Source organism: Porites lutea, chromosome 7, assembly GCF_958299795.1.
Source record: "Porites lutea chromosome 7, jaPorLute2.1, whole genome shotgun sequence".
NCBI classification, from domain to species: domain Eukaryota; kingdom Metazoa; phylum Cnidaria; class Anthozoa; order Scleractinia; family Poritidae; genus Porites; species Porites lutea.
In genome coordinates, this window is record NC_133207.1 from 10140713 (window position 1) to 10154535 (window position 13823).

Below are 13823 nucleotides of genomic sequence, written 5' to 3' on the forward strand. Positions count from 1 at the left end.
AAGGTCGGAAATACCCCAGAATAATTTTGAACGGTTTTTTAAACCATAGACAAAAGCCTTCCATTTACCGTTAACCACCGCGTCTTTAGCGCTTTTTATTTCTTTTCTCGACGGTAGAAATGAAATCTTTCGTCTTCGACTATTCTTTGTTATCTATCGGTTATTGGTTAAGTCCACAAAATGAAAGGTTTGCATGACCCCACAAAGGCTTTCCTTATTCAAATTTTTGACCTCACTCAGTCATCAGAAATCGTGTGATGTCTGGTTACCGATATCTAAACCTATCTTGCATGACCTCGTAAGCTCTCTCCAGTACACCAAGTCTTCGGCAGCACAGCGTATACTTTTTTCAGCCATGTTTCTCACAGCCTTTTATGGTTTCTTTCGCATCGGTGAACTAGTGGCCAGGAGCGCGTGTCACACTACCGTAATTCCGTACGATAACATCTGATTCCTCGCATCCGGTGGGAAAATCCACTCTATTAAGATCACAATCACCCATTGCAAACATAATACAAGCACTCGCCCTTTTGACATTGTTATTCCTGGTGATGAATCTTCACCTTTTTGTCCTGTGAAGTTCATACTCCGGTATTGCAATCTCCGGGGTAACAAGCCCAGTCCCCTCTTCTGCCAAGCAGACAATACACTCATTACGGTTAACCAATTTAACACCGAACTTAGGCGCTGCTTAAATTTCTGTTGTTTGAATGTTCAGCGCTACAAAAGTCACGGCTTTGGCATCGGCGCGGCCTGTCTCGCAGCAGACAAAGGCTTTTCTGACGCCCAGATTCGCGCTCGTAGCATCAGGTCAGCGGTTATATCTAGCGCATGCCTACTGGAATAAAGTGTGTTCATTTGCATCCGCCATCTTGAGTGTATGTTGTGTCTTCTCGGAGAACACTTCATGGTGTCAGAAGTGGGATGGAGCACCTGAAACCGCCTAAAGCTTTGATATTGTCTACAGCGACGAATAAAGCCCAAGCATGGCGGCGTTGGAAAATGTCATGGGACCTGTACAAAGTTGCGAGCGGACTCGATCAAAAGGATGAGAAGATTCAAGTCGCTACGTTGCTCCACGTGCTTGGCAAGGAATGTGTGGAAATTTTTTCAAATTTTGTGTGGGATTCCGAGGATGATCGGGATAAAATTGAGGCCGTCGAAGGAAAGTTCAAAGCTCATTGTGCACCACTGACCTCGAGGCACTTCAATCGCTATTTGTTTATCGAACGGAAACAGCAAGACGGAGAGACAGTCGATGAATTCTGTAGCGCATTGAAAACACTAGCTAAGAACAGCGACCTCGGTGATAAAGAAGAATCTTGGATTACATCCATGTTAGTCCTGGGGCTTAAGGATCCGCATTCCAAAGAAAGGTTGATGGAGAGAGAACAGAGTTTAGAGAAAACATTGCAAGCAGTTAGCATCGCAGAAACAAGCAAGCAGCACATGAAGAGCATAAAAGAAGAGGGTAGCAAAGTTGAGAAAGTGGATGTAGTAGACGGCAAAGGACAGAAGCCTCAATGGGGAATGCCCTGTAGGAGTTGTGGTATTCGACATGCCCGAGATTCATGTCCTGCTGCTGGGCGACGCTGCCACAAGTGCCAGAAAATGAACCATTTTTCAAGGATGTGTCGTACCTCAGATGGACAAAAGAAGCAGGTGAACTCTCTTGATGATTGTGACTCTGACTCTGAAGTTATGTTCATTGGAGCAGTCAATGCAGGAGACAAAGACTGGGTTGAAACTGTCAATTTTGGAACTGTTCAAGAAGTCTTTAAACTAGATACTGGGGCCCAGTGCAATGTCTTGCCCAAAGCCGCATATGACAAAATTACAACAAACCCTTTGCAACCTTCCTCGGCAAGATTAGAAAGTTACTCCAAAACTTGTATTAGACCTGTTGGAAAGTGTGAGCTGCCTTGTTGGGTGCGTGGGGAAAGGTATCAAGTATGTTTTCAAGTGGTTGATGGAAATTACATGCCCCTCCTGGGTAGATCATCCTGTGAGAATATGGGCCTAATCCAGCGCATAAATGCCATTGAAAGTGTCAGTATTCTTGATGAGTTCCCTGAAGTATTCCAAGGACTTGGGTGCCTCCCAGGGAAATATCACATTAGTGTGGACCCCTCTGTTCGTCCTGTGGTCCACCCACCCAGACGAGTTCCTCACTCTAAGCGAGTCCCACTGAAGAAAGAATTAGATCGGATGGAGAATGTGGGCATTGTAGAGAAAGTTCCCTTGAATGAACCTGCCGATTGGGTAAGCAGCCTTGTTTGTGTTGATAAACCGGATGGGTCTATTCGTGTATGCTTAGATCCTAAAGATCTTAATGTTGCCATTAAAAGAGAACACTACCCTTTGCCAGTGGTAGATGACATCACAACTAGTTGTTCAGGAGCCACACTATTCTCAACTTTGCATGCAGAAAAAGCATTCTACCAGATCCAGTTAGACGAGGAGAGTAGCAAGCTCCTGACATTTAATACCCCCTTCGGAAGGTATAGATACCTGAGGATGCCGATGGGAATTAAGTCTGCTCCAGAAGTTTACCAACAAAGAATGGAGCAAGTCTTTGAAGGACTGCCGGGTGTGAAAGTCATCATGGATGACATAATCATACATGGTCGAACTGGGCCGGAACATGATACACGGTTGAGGGCTGGTCTGCAGCGTGCCAAAGATAACAATCTCAGATTGAAGAAGTCAAAGTGCCACATACAACAGGAAGAGGTGAAGTTCCATGGCCACTTGTTCTCCCATGACGGTTTGAAGACAGACCCAGAGAAGGTCAGAGCCATAGTTGAGATGCCAAGGCCAACAGACAAATCTGGTGTACAAAGATTGTTGGGGATGATCAACTATGTCAGTAAATTCATCCCCAACATGTCTGACCTTACTGCACCATTAAGACAGTTACTACACCAAGATGTTGAGTGGCACTGGGAAGAGCAGCAGGAAGCTAGTTTTAAAGCAATCAAGGAATCGCTTGTCTGCGCCCCTATTTTAGGATATTATGATGCAAAGAAATCCCTGACGCTACAAGTTGATGCCAGTTCAACTGGACTGGGTGCAGCATTGATTCAGGAAGACCGACCAATAGCTTATGCCTCAAAGGCATTCACGCCCACTCAAGAAAGGTATGCCCAAATTGAAAAGGAACTTTTGGCAGTAGTATTTGGCTGTGCCAAATTTGCAGAGTACATCGTGGGTCGTGATGTCACCGTTGAATCAGATCATAAACCTTTGGAGGCAATTATGAAGAAGCCCTTACACGTAGCACCCTTACGGCTGCAACGGATGTTGGTCCAACTCCAGCGCTTTCCAGGAATCAATGTGGTATACAAGCGTGGAGACAGCTTACATTTAGCGGATGCTTTGTCTCGAGCCCATTTGGAAGAACAGCTGACGAATGCTGAGCAATTGGACATAAACTTAGTAGAGGATGTTATCTCTGACCACCAGTTGGCCCGTTTCGCTGATGCAACTAAGGAAGATGCGATTTTGTCTGACCTGCAACAAGTTATTTTGTCAGGTTGGCCAGATTCCAAAGGTCAAGTCCCACCCAATGCACAGGAGTTTTGGAATTACCGTGATGAATTAACAGTAGCCCAGGGACTGATCGTTAAGGGACAAAAGATTGTTGTACCAAGTAGCTTGAGAGGAGAGATGCTTGAGAAACTGCATGAGGGACACCTGGGTATCAACAAGACAATAGCGAGAGCGCGGGACGTATTGTTCTGGCCCAGGATGAGTGTGGAGATAACCGAGAAGATTAAAAACTGTCCTGTATGTCTAGAAAATCGACCAAGTCAGCAGCCTGAACCATTGAAGTCGCACGAGATTCCACCACTGCCTTGGGCTAAGGTTGGCACAGATATTCTGCACAAGAATGGTCGGAACTACCTCGTTACTGTCGATTATTACTCCAAGTGGCCAGAAATGACTTTACTCCCGTCAATGACGAGCACCGGAGTAATTACAGCTCTGAAATCCCAGTTTGCGAGATATGGAGTCCCTTCAGTTGTCGTTTCTGACAATGGTCCCTTTTACAACTCTGCAGAATTTAGGAAGTTTTCAGAAGACTAGGGTTTTGAACACATCACTTCAAGTCCTGGCTACCCACAATCCAATGGCCAGTCAGAGAGAACCGTCAAGACCGTTAAAGCAATGCTGGAGAAAGCTGGTGACCCATACAAAGCTCTCCTTTCTTACCGAAATACACCCCTGGAGGAAGTTAATCTGTCACCCTCACAAATGCTAATGGGAAGACGTTTGCGAACCTCAATTCCAGTGACTGAGGATTTGTTGAAACCTCAACTCTATGACCCTGAAGATGTCCTCCCTAAGTTAAAAGAAAGGCAGAGAAAGCAGAAGCTGCAGCATGATAGAAAAGCAAAGGAACTGCCCCCTTTGAGGGATGGTGAGGTTGTAAGAGTTAGAGAAGGCAACAAGTGGAAACCTGCTAGGGTTACACAGGTTCTTCCTTCACCCAGATCTTATAAGGTTGAAACAGAGCGTGGAGAGTACCGAAGAAACCGTCGACATTTATTAAGAACTGAAGAGTCTCAGATCCCAGAAATCACCCCTACACCGGAAGTCTCGAATGATGAGGACCTGACAGACACGGAAGTTGAGCCATCCTCTGTTAGAGTGGCCCACGAGAATCCTGTAACACCGCCAACCGGAATGTCTACGGCTACTACCACGCGGTCTGGTCGGACAATTAAGTAACCTCAGAGATTTAAGGACTATGTTAAGTATTAGATACAAAGCAGACACTTAACAGCTTTTCAGTTAAGCTTTCTGTTTCCAGTTTTCAGGAAAGGACACATTGCTCTTGTTGCAGCATTGTCTCATGTTTCTTTTTTTTTGTTTTCTTTCTTTTATTGTTACGGTTTGTTTGTTAAATTCAGTAATTTCAGTTTTCTTTGTTTCTTAAAAAAAAGGGGGGATGTAGCATCAGGTCAGCGGTTATATCTAGCGCATGCCTACTGGAATAAAGTGTGTTCATTTGCATCCGCCATCTTGAGTGTATGTTGTGTCTTCTCGGAGAACACTTCAGCGCTCTTGGCCGATGGAAGTCTGATGCCTTTAAACTTTACATTCGTAATTCTACATTACAAGGAATTTAATTTCGCATGGGTCAGACATGGGCTGCCATGCATCTTGTTTGTAGAACTTTTCGCTCCGCTCTGGGGCTCGTCTACCTCGTTGGTGGTCACGCAAGGACTGCACCATGACGTGTTTGTAGTGCTTTAACTAAAATCGTAACATTTCACAATGCCGCGTGTGTATGCGATGATGGTCAAAGGCACGGTACAGTAGATAGAATCTTCATCTTAAAAACACTCACAGATAAGTTTGTTAAATCTAAACCACAAAAACGCAGAAACTTGCTTTTCTCGTGTTTTGTAGATTTTAGAAAAGCTTTTGATCGCATACCCAGGCAAAAATTATACGAAAAACTCAGAAAAGAAGGAATTAAAGGGCGTTTTTTAGAAATAGTAATGTCCATGTACTCAAAAGATAAATCAGCAGTCAAAATCAACAACAAAATGACCGAAGCTTTTCCGTGTTACACTGGAGTTAAGCAAGGCTGTATGTTATCACCCACCCTTTTTAATCTCTATTTAAGTGATCTACCCAAATTTCTAAATTCATCAAGCTCAACCGATATTCTGCTTGATGACTCTGAAAGACCTATAAACTGTTTATTATATGTGGATGACTTAGTGATCTTTTCGCGGTCAGCAAATGGCCTACAAACACTCCTCAACAAGTTGGAATCCTACTGTGAGAAAACTGAACTAACTGTAAATCTAGACAAAACAAAAGTCATGATCTTTAATAATTGTGGCAAGTCCTTAAATAACTACTCGTTTAAGTATGGAGTAAATAAACTGAACAATGTTAAATCTTATGAATATCTGGGAATGATACTGAACCCGTATGGAAATTTTAGTTTAGCTAGAGAAGAGTTAAAAAAGTTGGGCTTACTAAGAAAAGAGATGGGTGACAACTTTAGAGAAAATATGATGCTGACGATTAAGCTATTCGATGCTCTGATATCCCCCATACTTCTCTACGGAAGTGAAATTTGGGGTGTTGACTGTAACGACCAAATAGAAAAAGATCCCGCAGAACTAGTTCAAATTAAATTCTTGAAATGGTTGCTAGGTGTAAATAAATACTGCAGCAACAATGCATGTAGGGCTGAAACAGGAAGATTCCCAACGAAAATCGAAGCACAATATAGGAATTTTAAGTTTTGGCTTACTCTAACCAAACACCCAAAACACAAATTATCACAAGTGGTTTACAATGATATGAAGTCGAGAATAAATAAGGAATTATGGAGCCAAAAAATCAAACGCGTATTAGACCAAATAGGGCTGGAATACTTCTGGACAAAAGCACATGAAAATGACATAGGAATCTTGAACTTATCAAACAAAGACTGAAAGACATCGAATTACAAAGATGGTTAAGTGAGGTAAGCAATGACGTAAGAAAAGACGCCAACCAAAAGAACAAACTAAGAACCTTCCGAAAATTTAAAACAATAGAAAATTATACATGTGAAGATTATCTCCGTCAGGTCACCAACGTCCAACACCGGATAACTCTAACTAAACTCCGTCTAAGTAATCACAAATTGGCGATAGAGACAGGTCGGTATGTAAGACCTTATAAGAAACCGGAAGAGAGGATCTGTCCTATCTGTAAAAAAGACGTAGAAGATGAAATACACTTTTTAACTCTGTGCCCTGCGTATCAAGAAAAAAGAAGTACTTTATTTGAATACTTAAACAAAGAATACAGAATATCAGTAAACAGAACGGTCAGTATAAAACATGGACTGCGGACTGCGGACTACGGACTGCGGACTGGGTATAAAATACGGAATACGGACTACTTTGGTAAAAACCGTGCAAATTGGTTCTAGGTAAGGAAAAATAAGGTCAAAAGATCGCTAAATAGCAAGACACGTGAGTTAAAGTTGTAAATACTCATATAAATTCTTGGTGGAGGTGTCCCGCCCGGTTCTCTGAATCATGAGCCGGATCAAAATGCTATTTTCTTCACCCATTTTTAGACCTTGTCTTGGTCTCTAACAATCATGAAAGGGGTCAGGATCAGGGGTGGTACTCCCTTATATAATGGAAGGGTAGGGGGTTGGGGCCTTTTTGGTCTGAAAACACTTTGCCCATTTTGGTGTGGAATCGGGTATGGTTTTCGAGGGAACAACGGGAGCGTACATGAATGGACGGATTTATCGTTTCAGTTCCAAATGAATACGAACGAAATAGAAATGCATTTGGAAAATTTTTTTGTTTCCCCTCTAGCTTGGTAATGATGACAAAATTTCTGCCTAATTAGACCTAACCTGTTCAAGGCTCTGAGATAGTTGGGTCCGCTGAATTGAGAAAGCGAAAACACGAAAATAAAACGGGAGAAAACTGGGAAGTCTCCCCAACTATCTGAGAACCTGGAACAGGCTAAATTAGGCCAGGTCCGAAAATGGGTATGGATTTTAGAGATCTAGCCTGAAAACGGGTGTGGACAATGACAATTTTGTGGTCTGCAATAATGTCAGGATTCGGAGAACCGGGCACTACACCCCCACCAAGAATTCCCAGTAGTACCCCCTTCCGGTGATCAGGAGCAGGGTGTAAATCATGTCATCATAATCATCGCTTAGAATATAACGTTGGATGACTCATTTCGGTTATTATTCACTTATGTGAGTAATCCCTCGCACCAAAATACTGCTTTTGTGCATCGCATTGACCTTCTCGTCTAAGTTCTTCATTCAGTCCTCACATTCCCAAGGCTTTATTTGAAAAGGAATTGTGGCATCCGATAAGAATTTTACTGATCTGACTAACACCAATACTATTTTTTTTTTAATTCTGTGCTTCTTATTGGTGTAAAACTGCAAATTGAAATCTCTTCAAACTCCTTCTTTTTATAAAAGTCAGAGTTTGATTTCAGTTGCCTTACATACCCATTGCAGTCATACCCATTTTTGATCCGTGATAAATGCAACATCTACGTGTTCAGACAATCCGCAGAGTTGAAATGTATACTTTTGTAAGATCGTAACAAACAGTAAAATCAAGCGCACCCGCCATCACAGCAACCGCCGGTACAATAATTTGAAATGAGCAAAGGACAAAGGACGGTTTGTTTATCACGTGCATTTGTCACATCACCGCGGCGCGAAGTCGTGATTTCAGTCGCGCGTGACATCTTAGAAATAATATGCCATGCCCTGTGCGGAATAATCTATGAGAGAAAGATAACCATATGTCGGAGTTTATTCATATCTGAGCTTTGTTTCTTGATGCAATATATATGAGGTGAGATCTTAGCTTGGATAATTTATTTATTATGTAATTTTAAGGGCTTATTTTAGATAAACCTCTGTTGACCGCGTGCATCCGGTTCTCGGCCCCCGGCTTCGGCTGTTTGTGAAAAAATTTCTATATGAAATTAAAATGCGATTTTAAGAAGTTTCTTTTAAAAAACTTATGGAAAGTCCCGTAACTGCATTAATTGAATCACGGCTAAAATCTACGCGGAGATTTTCGCAGAGAGCTTGCAGGTAATGAACAGTGAGGAACGGATAGATCTTTTATCGGAACACTGTCACAGTTACGTGTTGTCAGTCAGAGCTAAAACCTATTCCTAATTTTCTTCTCTTTTTTTATTTAATTTAGATTTAATTTTTCGCTCAGCTTCGAACTTTGTTGGGAGGAGAATCCGGTCCACAATATGTGACAGCTTGTTTTGAGTCATTTATGAGTTCGTGACACCATGAAGGCTTAAAAATTAACTTTGTGCAGTTGTTACTTTTATTTATAGTCTGAGTATAAGTCTCCCAAAAGACATTACAGTATTGCACCCTAGTAATAATAAGTTATAAGTACACTACTTTAAAGTATTTACAATAAGGTAAGCATTTGATGACTTTAAGCAGACTTCAAATAGTTTATGGATAATATGTTTTTATAGTCAGAGTGCTGTGTGCCCAAAATACAATACAAATAGACCTCAAAACAGTGTTTAAGTACCCTATTTAAAAGTATTTAAAATGCGGTCAGTTCTTCAGGTTTTAAAACATATTTCAAATAGTCTATTTGAACTCTGTTTGTAACTTTGTCAGTGGATGCGTCTCAAAATACATTTTAGATACAACTCAAAACAGTGTTAAAGTACCCTATTTAAAAGGATTTAAAATACGGTCAGCATTTAGGCTCTTAAAACATATTTCAAATAGTCTATTTGAACTATGTTTGTAACTTTGTGAGTGGATGCGTCTCAAAATACATTTTAGATACAACTCAAAACAGAGTTAAAGTACCCTATTTAAAAGTATCTTAATTACAGTCAGCATAAAAGCCCTTAAAACATATTTCAAATAGTCTATTTGAACTCTGTTTGTAACAGTGTTAGTGGTTCTATGCCCAAAATACATTTTAAATACTCTATTTTAATCATATTTATTAAACAAAATACATTGTAAATTGATGAGAGAGGGTTTCCTTTACATGAAATACAATTTAACTACACTCAAGATATATTTCAAACAGGGGCGAAAATTTAAATTTTTTTGTCAAATAGTATTAAAATACAGGAAAATAGTGTTCAAATACTGAAAATACATTTTAAATACTTTAAAATCAGTTTCAAAATACACATGGTTTGGTAAGGGTATAGTTCCACTAGTGTGCAATTTGTGTTATGATTTTAAATTATTTGGATAAAGTCGATATACATAGGACTGTATAAGACTCCAAATAAAACATTGTCTTGTCTTGTCTTGTCTTGTCTTGTCTTGTCTTGTCTTGGTCAGTCAAGGGCTGCATCATGCAAGGACTCTGCAGTGCGTTTCTTCATTGCAGAGTCTGTTTCGCTGTATTCGAAAAAAAAAAAAAAAAAGGAGTGATGGTCAGACGGGGGCTGCATCATTTCTTAACGCAATATAAAGGATTTATGTTTTAAGCTTTAATAGCTCTCTAGTCGGTTGGTATAGTTGGTCACGCAAGTAATGCAACTTCCAGTACTTGCCCACGGGCTCTGCGGGCGTCTTGGTGGGGGTGCCAAATTCTGTGGCTCTTTGGCGGTTTTTTCCCCCACCTTTGCTGAAGAGATATTTACTTAATTATATATTGGCAGATCTTGAAAATAAAGTTCGTCACCTTTGGTGGCCAAATTTTCTCCAACCAAATCAGACTTCGTGTTTATCTCCTCAGCAAACAAGTGCGCCGCCACGCAGAGCTCTTGGTCACGCAATGCAAAGTTTTCAGAGTCCTTCTTACCGAAAAAATGGCTTGATATAAAAGTACATTAAATACCAAGGAATGAGGTAGGTCAAGATTTGATGAGATTTTGGAGTTATGAATCTTTATTTTGGACTATTTTCTAGCGCCGGGGTTCTGTTTAATTCAGTCCAGTGAGCTAGGGTTCGATTTTTTTGCTTTTGCACAATAGTGCTTGACAAAGAAACTTGAGGAAAAGACTCTTTATTCCTATTCTTTATATGTTCGCTTGTTTGGTTTCTATACACAGCAAAATGTGAATTCTGCAGCAAACTTCGTGTTCACATCAAACACTGGTCTCCCTCGCGTGGTTCTGGTGCTCCAGTGGGTCTTATTTGTCCCAAAAATATTCGTCTCTCCACTCTCGGAGTTTGAAAAACATATGTACAGTAGCATCCCAGGCCAGATAATGGCTCGTTAATGCATTTGGAGAGCCTTAGAGCTGTCCCACAGGCTTCACAGCCCCCATAATCCAAAGCCTCAGCCAGGACAATTTAATAATTCTACAACTCGACGGCCGCGAAGTGAAAATTAAACTACTGCAGACTTCGGGATCACGCACATTTCTTTCATTTTCTTGTTTTTCGATAGCAAACCAGGAAGTTGTTAGCCGATCTGCGGCATTACTATTGCGAATAAAAGGTTTAGCTCTGCGAAAGCGGCTCTTGTTTGTTCTTTTCGCGCTAGTGTGAAAAACCGCCGCCATCTTGGACGTCGCAATGTTATGCGCAGTAGAGGGTGCGCAGTGCAAAACAAGGGAATTTCCTTAAGTTAAGGTCGAAACCGACCAATTTAACTTCTAAAAACGCGTGGTTTCCCCTACTTTTTATCTTACCAAATGAAAGTAATAAGCCTTCTCAGCAAACGATCAATTTTTGGTTCGGAGAAAATGTCGTTTACACTCAGTTTTTAAGGCAAACGCGTGGAGAGGGGTAACTGCTGATAACGTCCCAGTTGTGCTGATATTTCAAAAAAAGACGTATAAAGAGCAGTTGTTATGTTATCATTTGTTGCTTATTTTGAAACCTTGTTACAATTATCATTGCATTTGTGCCAGTTCACTTGTACACTCTGAAATTTGGGGAATTAATAACTTTTTATCATTTTTCGAAAAAATGCATATTCAGTGTTTTTCTCCATATTGAGGCATAGTTATCTCTGAAAAATGCGCGGTTACCCCTAGTTTTCTTTTTGGATTTCAATAGCCCCTGATATGATCTACTTTTCTCACATAGTCATTATCTGGGAAAAAATACTCCCCATTGGTGGGTACCGTCCTTAAATCTCACTCTTTCACTTAATCTTCACGGCTCCTGAAGAACTAACTAGAAAAAACAGTTCCCATGTTCGCGAAAACACTCGCTATAGGCATTACAAGACCACACAGCTTGCTTATACAGCTTATATCTAAAAATATTTCGAAAAGTCCAAGACAACCTTCAAAACATAACAGTTAATATCAATTTATTCAAAAGTCAACAGTTTATAAACTTATAAATCCTTTGACTTTACGCCGTTTTAAGTATCCATAAGTATTAAACTTTTGTTGATGTGAAGTATATGAAATAATTCATTTTTTCCCGCCATTAATGAATGAATTGGTCACGGGTTTCTGGAGAGTAATTACAGGGCGGATAAGGGAAGGCTTGAAACTAGCTGTCAATGGCCGGAACCGTTGCTCGTGAAACCGAATAAAAGTTTGCTGTTGTTTTTTTGAGGTCTTCTATCTAAATAGATTTTGCTTTGCGTTTTCAGACCTCAAATAATTTGTCCAGTAGAACTAAAACATACTCCTGACGTGGCTGACCGGGCAAACGTTTTAAATGACAATAAACCTACTCTTTCAGTTAGACCATGTTTGGACCATTCACACGAACCAAGCGTAAGTTAGCACGCCTGATGTGAGTTTCCCTGCAAATACAGAATTGATGATCCCTCGATTAAAATATCAGCGGAAAAAAATAGAAAATACGCGACCTCAGTGGGTAGCAAAATTAGCCCGCGATAAAGTCAGGTGATAATGGTCAGCCGACACCCCTGTCAAATGATCTTTCTTGAGGATGTCGACTACTGGAATAAACGGACGGCGAATCTGACAGCTTGGGAGCGAAATGCCCGCGAAATGACGGGTCTTGTACCTGACCCCAAGTGAGTCCTGTGATAGTGGTTTGCAGATGTTCCATTTTCACTGCTTTCAATTGACTTTGATTTGGCTTACGCATATAAATTTAAACTACTGACAGCCCCACCCGGTGAAAGCATAGTACTGTTTCACTTTTACGTGGTCTTATGTCCGTAAGCAGGGACTAAACAATCGATCTTTCGTAAGATTGTCATGTAATATTTGTCAGCGGATGCCTGATTTTGACAGCTGTCAATTCATTTTCATATTATGGATGGTGTAGATAACTCACAGGGTGGTGTCAATTTGTGCAAGTAAGAAATGTGATATTTGACATCTGCTTACATGTAGTGAGGGTACGGGAGGGCAGGCGTACGCTACCAAATTTCCTTGCATCTATTGACTCTTTTCGATTCCCCATAATACCCTCTGTTTGCCCCAAAAATTTTGCATTAGTTATTGTCTTCAAATACTCTTGGGAAAATGCAGTACCCCCAGGAGCATTCGAAAACAATGGTTTTATGCAAAATTTGGGGGGCAGTTAACAGAGTGTGTTATGGGGGATTCAAAAATAGAGAGTAGGTTTCCAACTACTGTAGCAATTAATGTTGCTCTGCCGCGAGCGGGGAGCAGTGCGTGCGGAAGCTCCTTAAAGGAGCTGTTTCATCAAAATTCAAACGGTGAGAACTGCCACCAACTTGAATGAAAATAAAAAATAACTGCTAAACACTATACACATGAAAACAAGGTTTAAAAAACAAAGCAAATACAAAAGGAGGCATGGTGGGCAAACTTGACGGAGCAATTATTTTGAGGTAACTTTTATGTTGTACATGATATAATATAGTATAATATATTATCATGCTACTGGAAGTGAGGGAGATAGCGCTTTATTATCTGGGATATGTCATAATGTAAATAATTCTCTTCTAAACCGATTTATTTTAGAGAAAGATGGAAGTGCGACTCTGTTATCCAAAAAAAAAATGCAAATTATTTTATCGACATTAACAACTCTAAGTAAAATTAAATCTTCATTAACGTTAATACTCTGAATAGTCTTTTATCTTAGTTTTCTCAGGCCGAGTGGGCCTGGTTAAGTGGACCCCGTCTTGTCTTATCAATTGAAAGTCACGATTAAAAATGAAACAACTTTCGATTAAAAAAAAAAGATGAAAAACACACACACAATTTATTACTACTCGATCTTCAAAGACCGACAGTTACTACTCGATTGAAATTTAGAAAAGATCATGTTAATCTAGTGTAATGCAACTTTTATTTATTTACATATTTATTCATTGAATTTCGTATTATTCATTAGTTTATTCAAAATATTTCCCCAATTCTCATTGGCTGAAAGCATGCGCATA

At 40.3% G+C, this 13823-nt stretch overlaps 1 protein-coding gene across 1 annotated transcript; it reads left to right on the top strand.

Moving 5' to 3' along the window:
- The first annotated feature begins 4170 nt into the window (after positions 1-4170).
- Positions 4171-13591, top strand: LOC140944436 (uncharacterized). The gene is given in 4 exon segments (XM_073393579.1): positions 4171-4730; positions 5255-6408; positions 6411-6844; positions 13523-13591. Coding segments are annotated over 4 exon segments (2217 nt in total).
- The last annotated feature ends 232 nt before the right edge of the window (positions 13592-13823 follow it).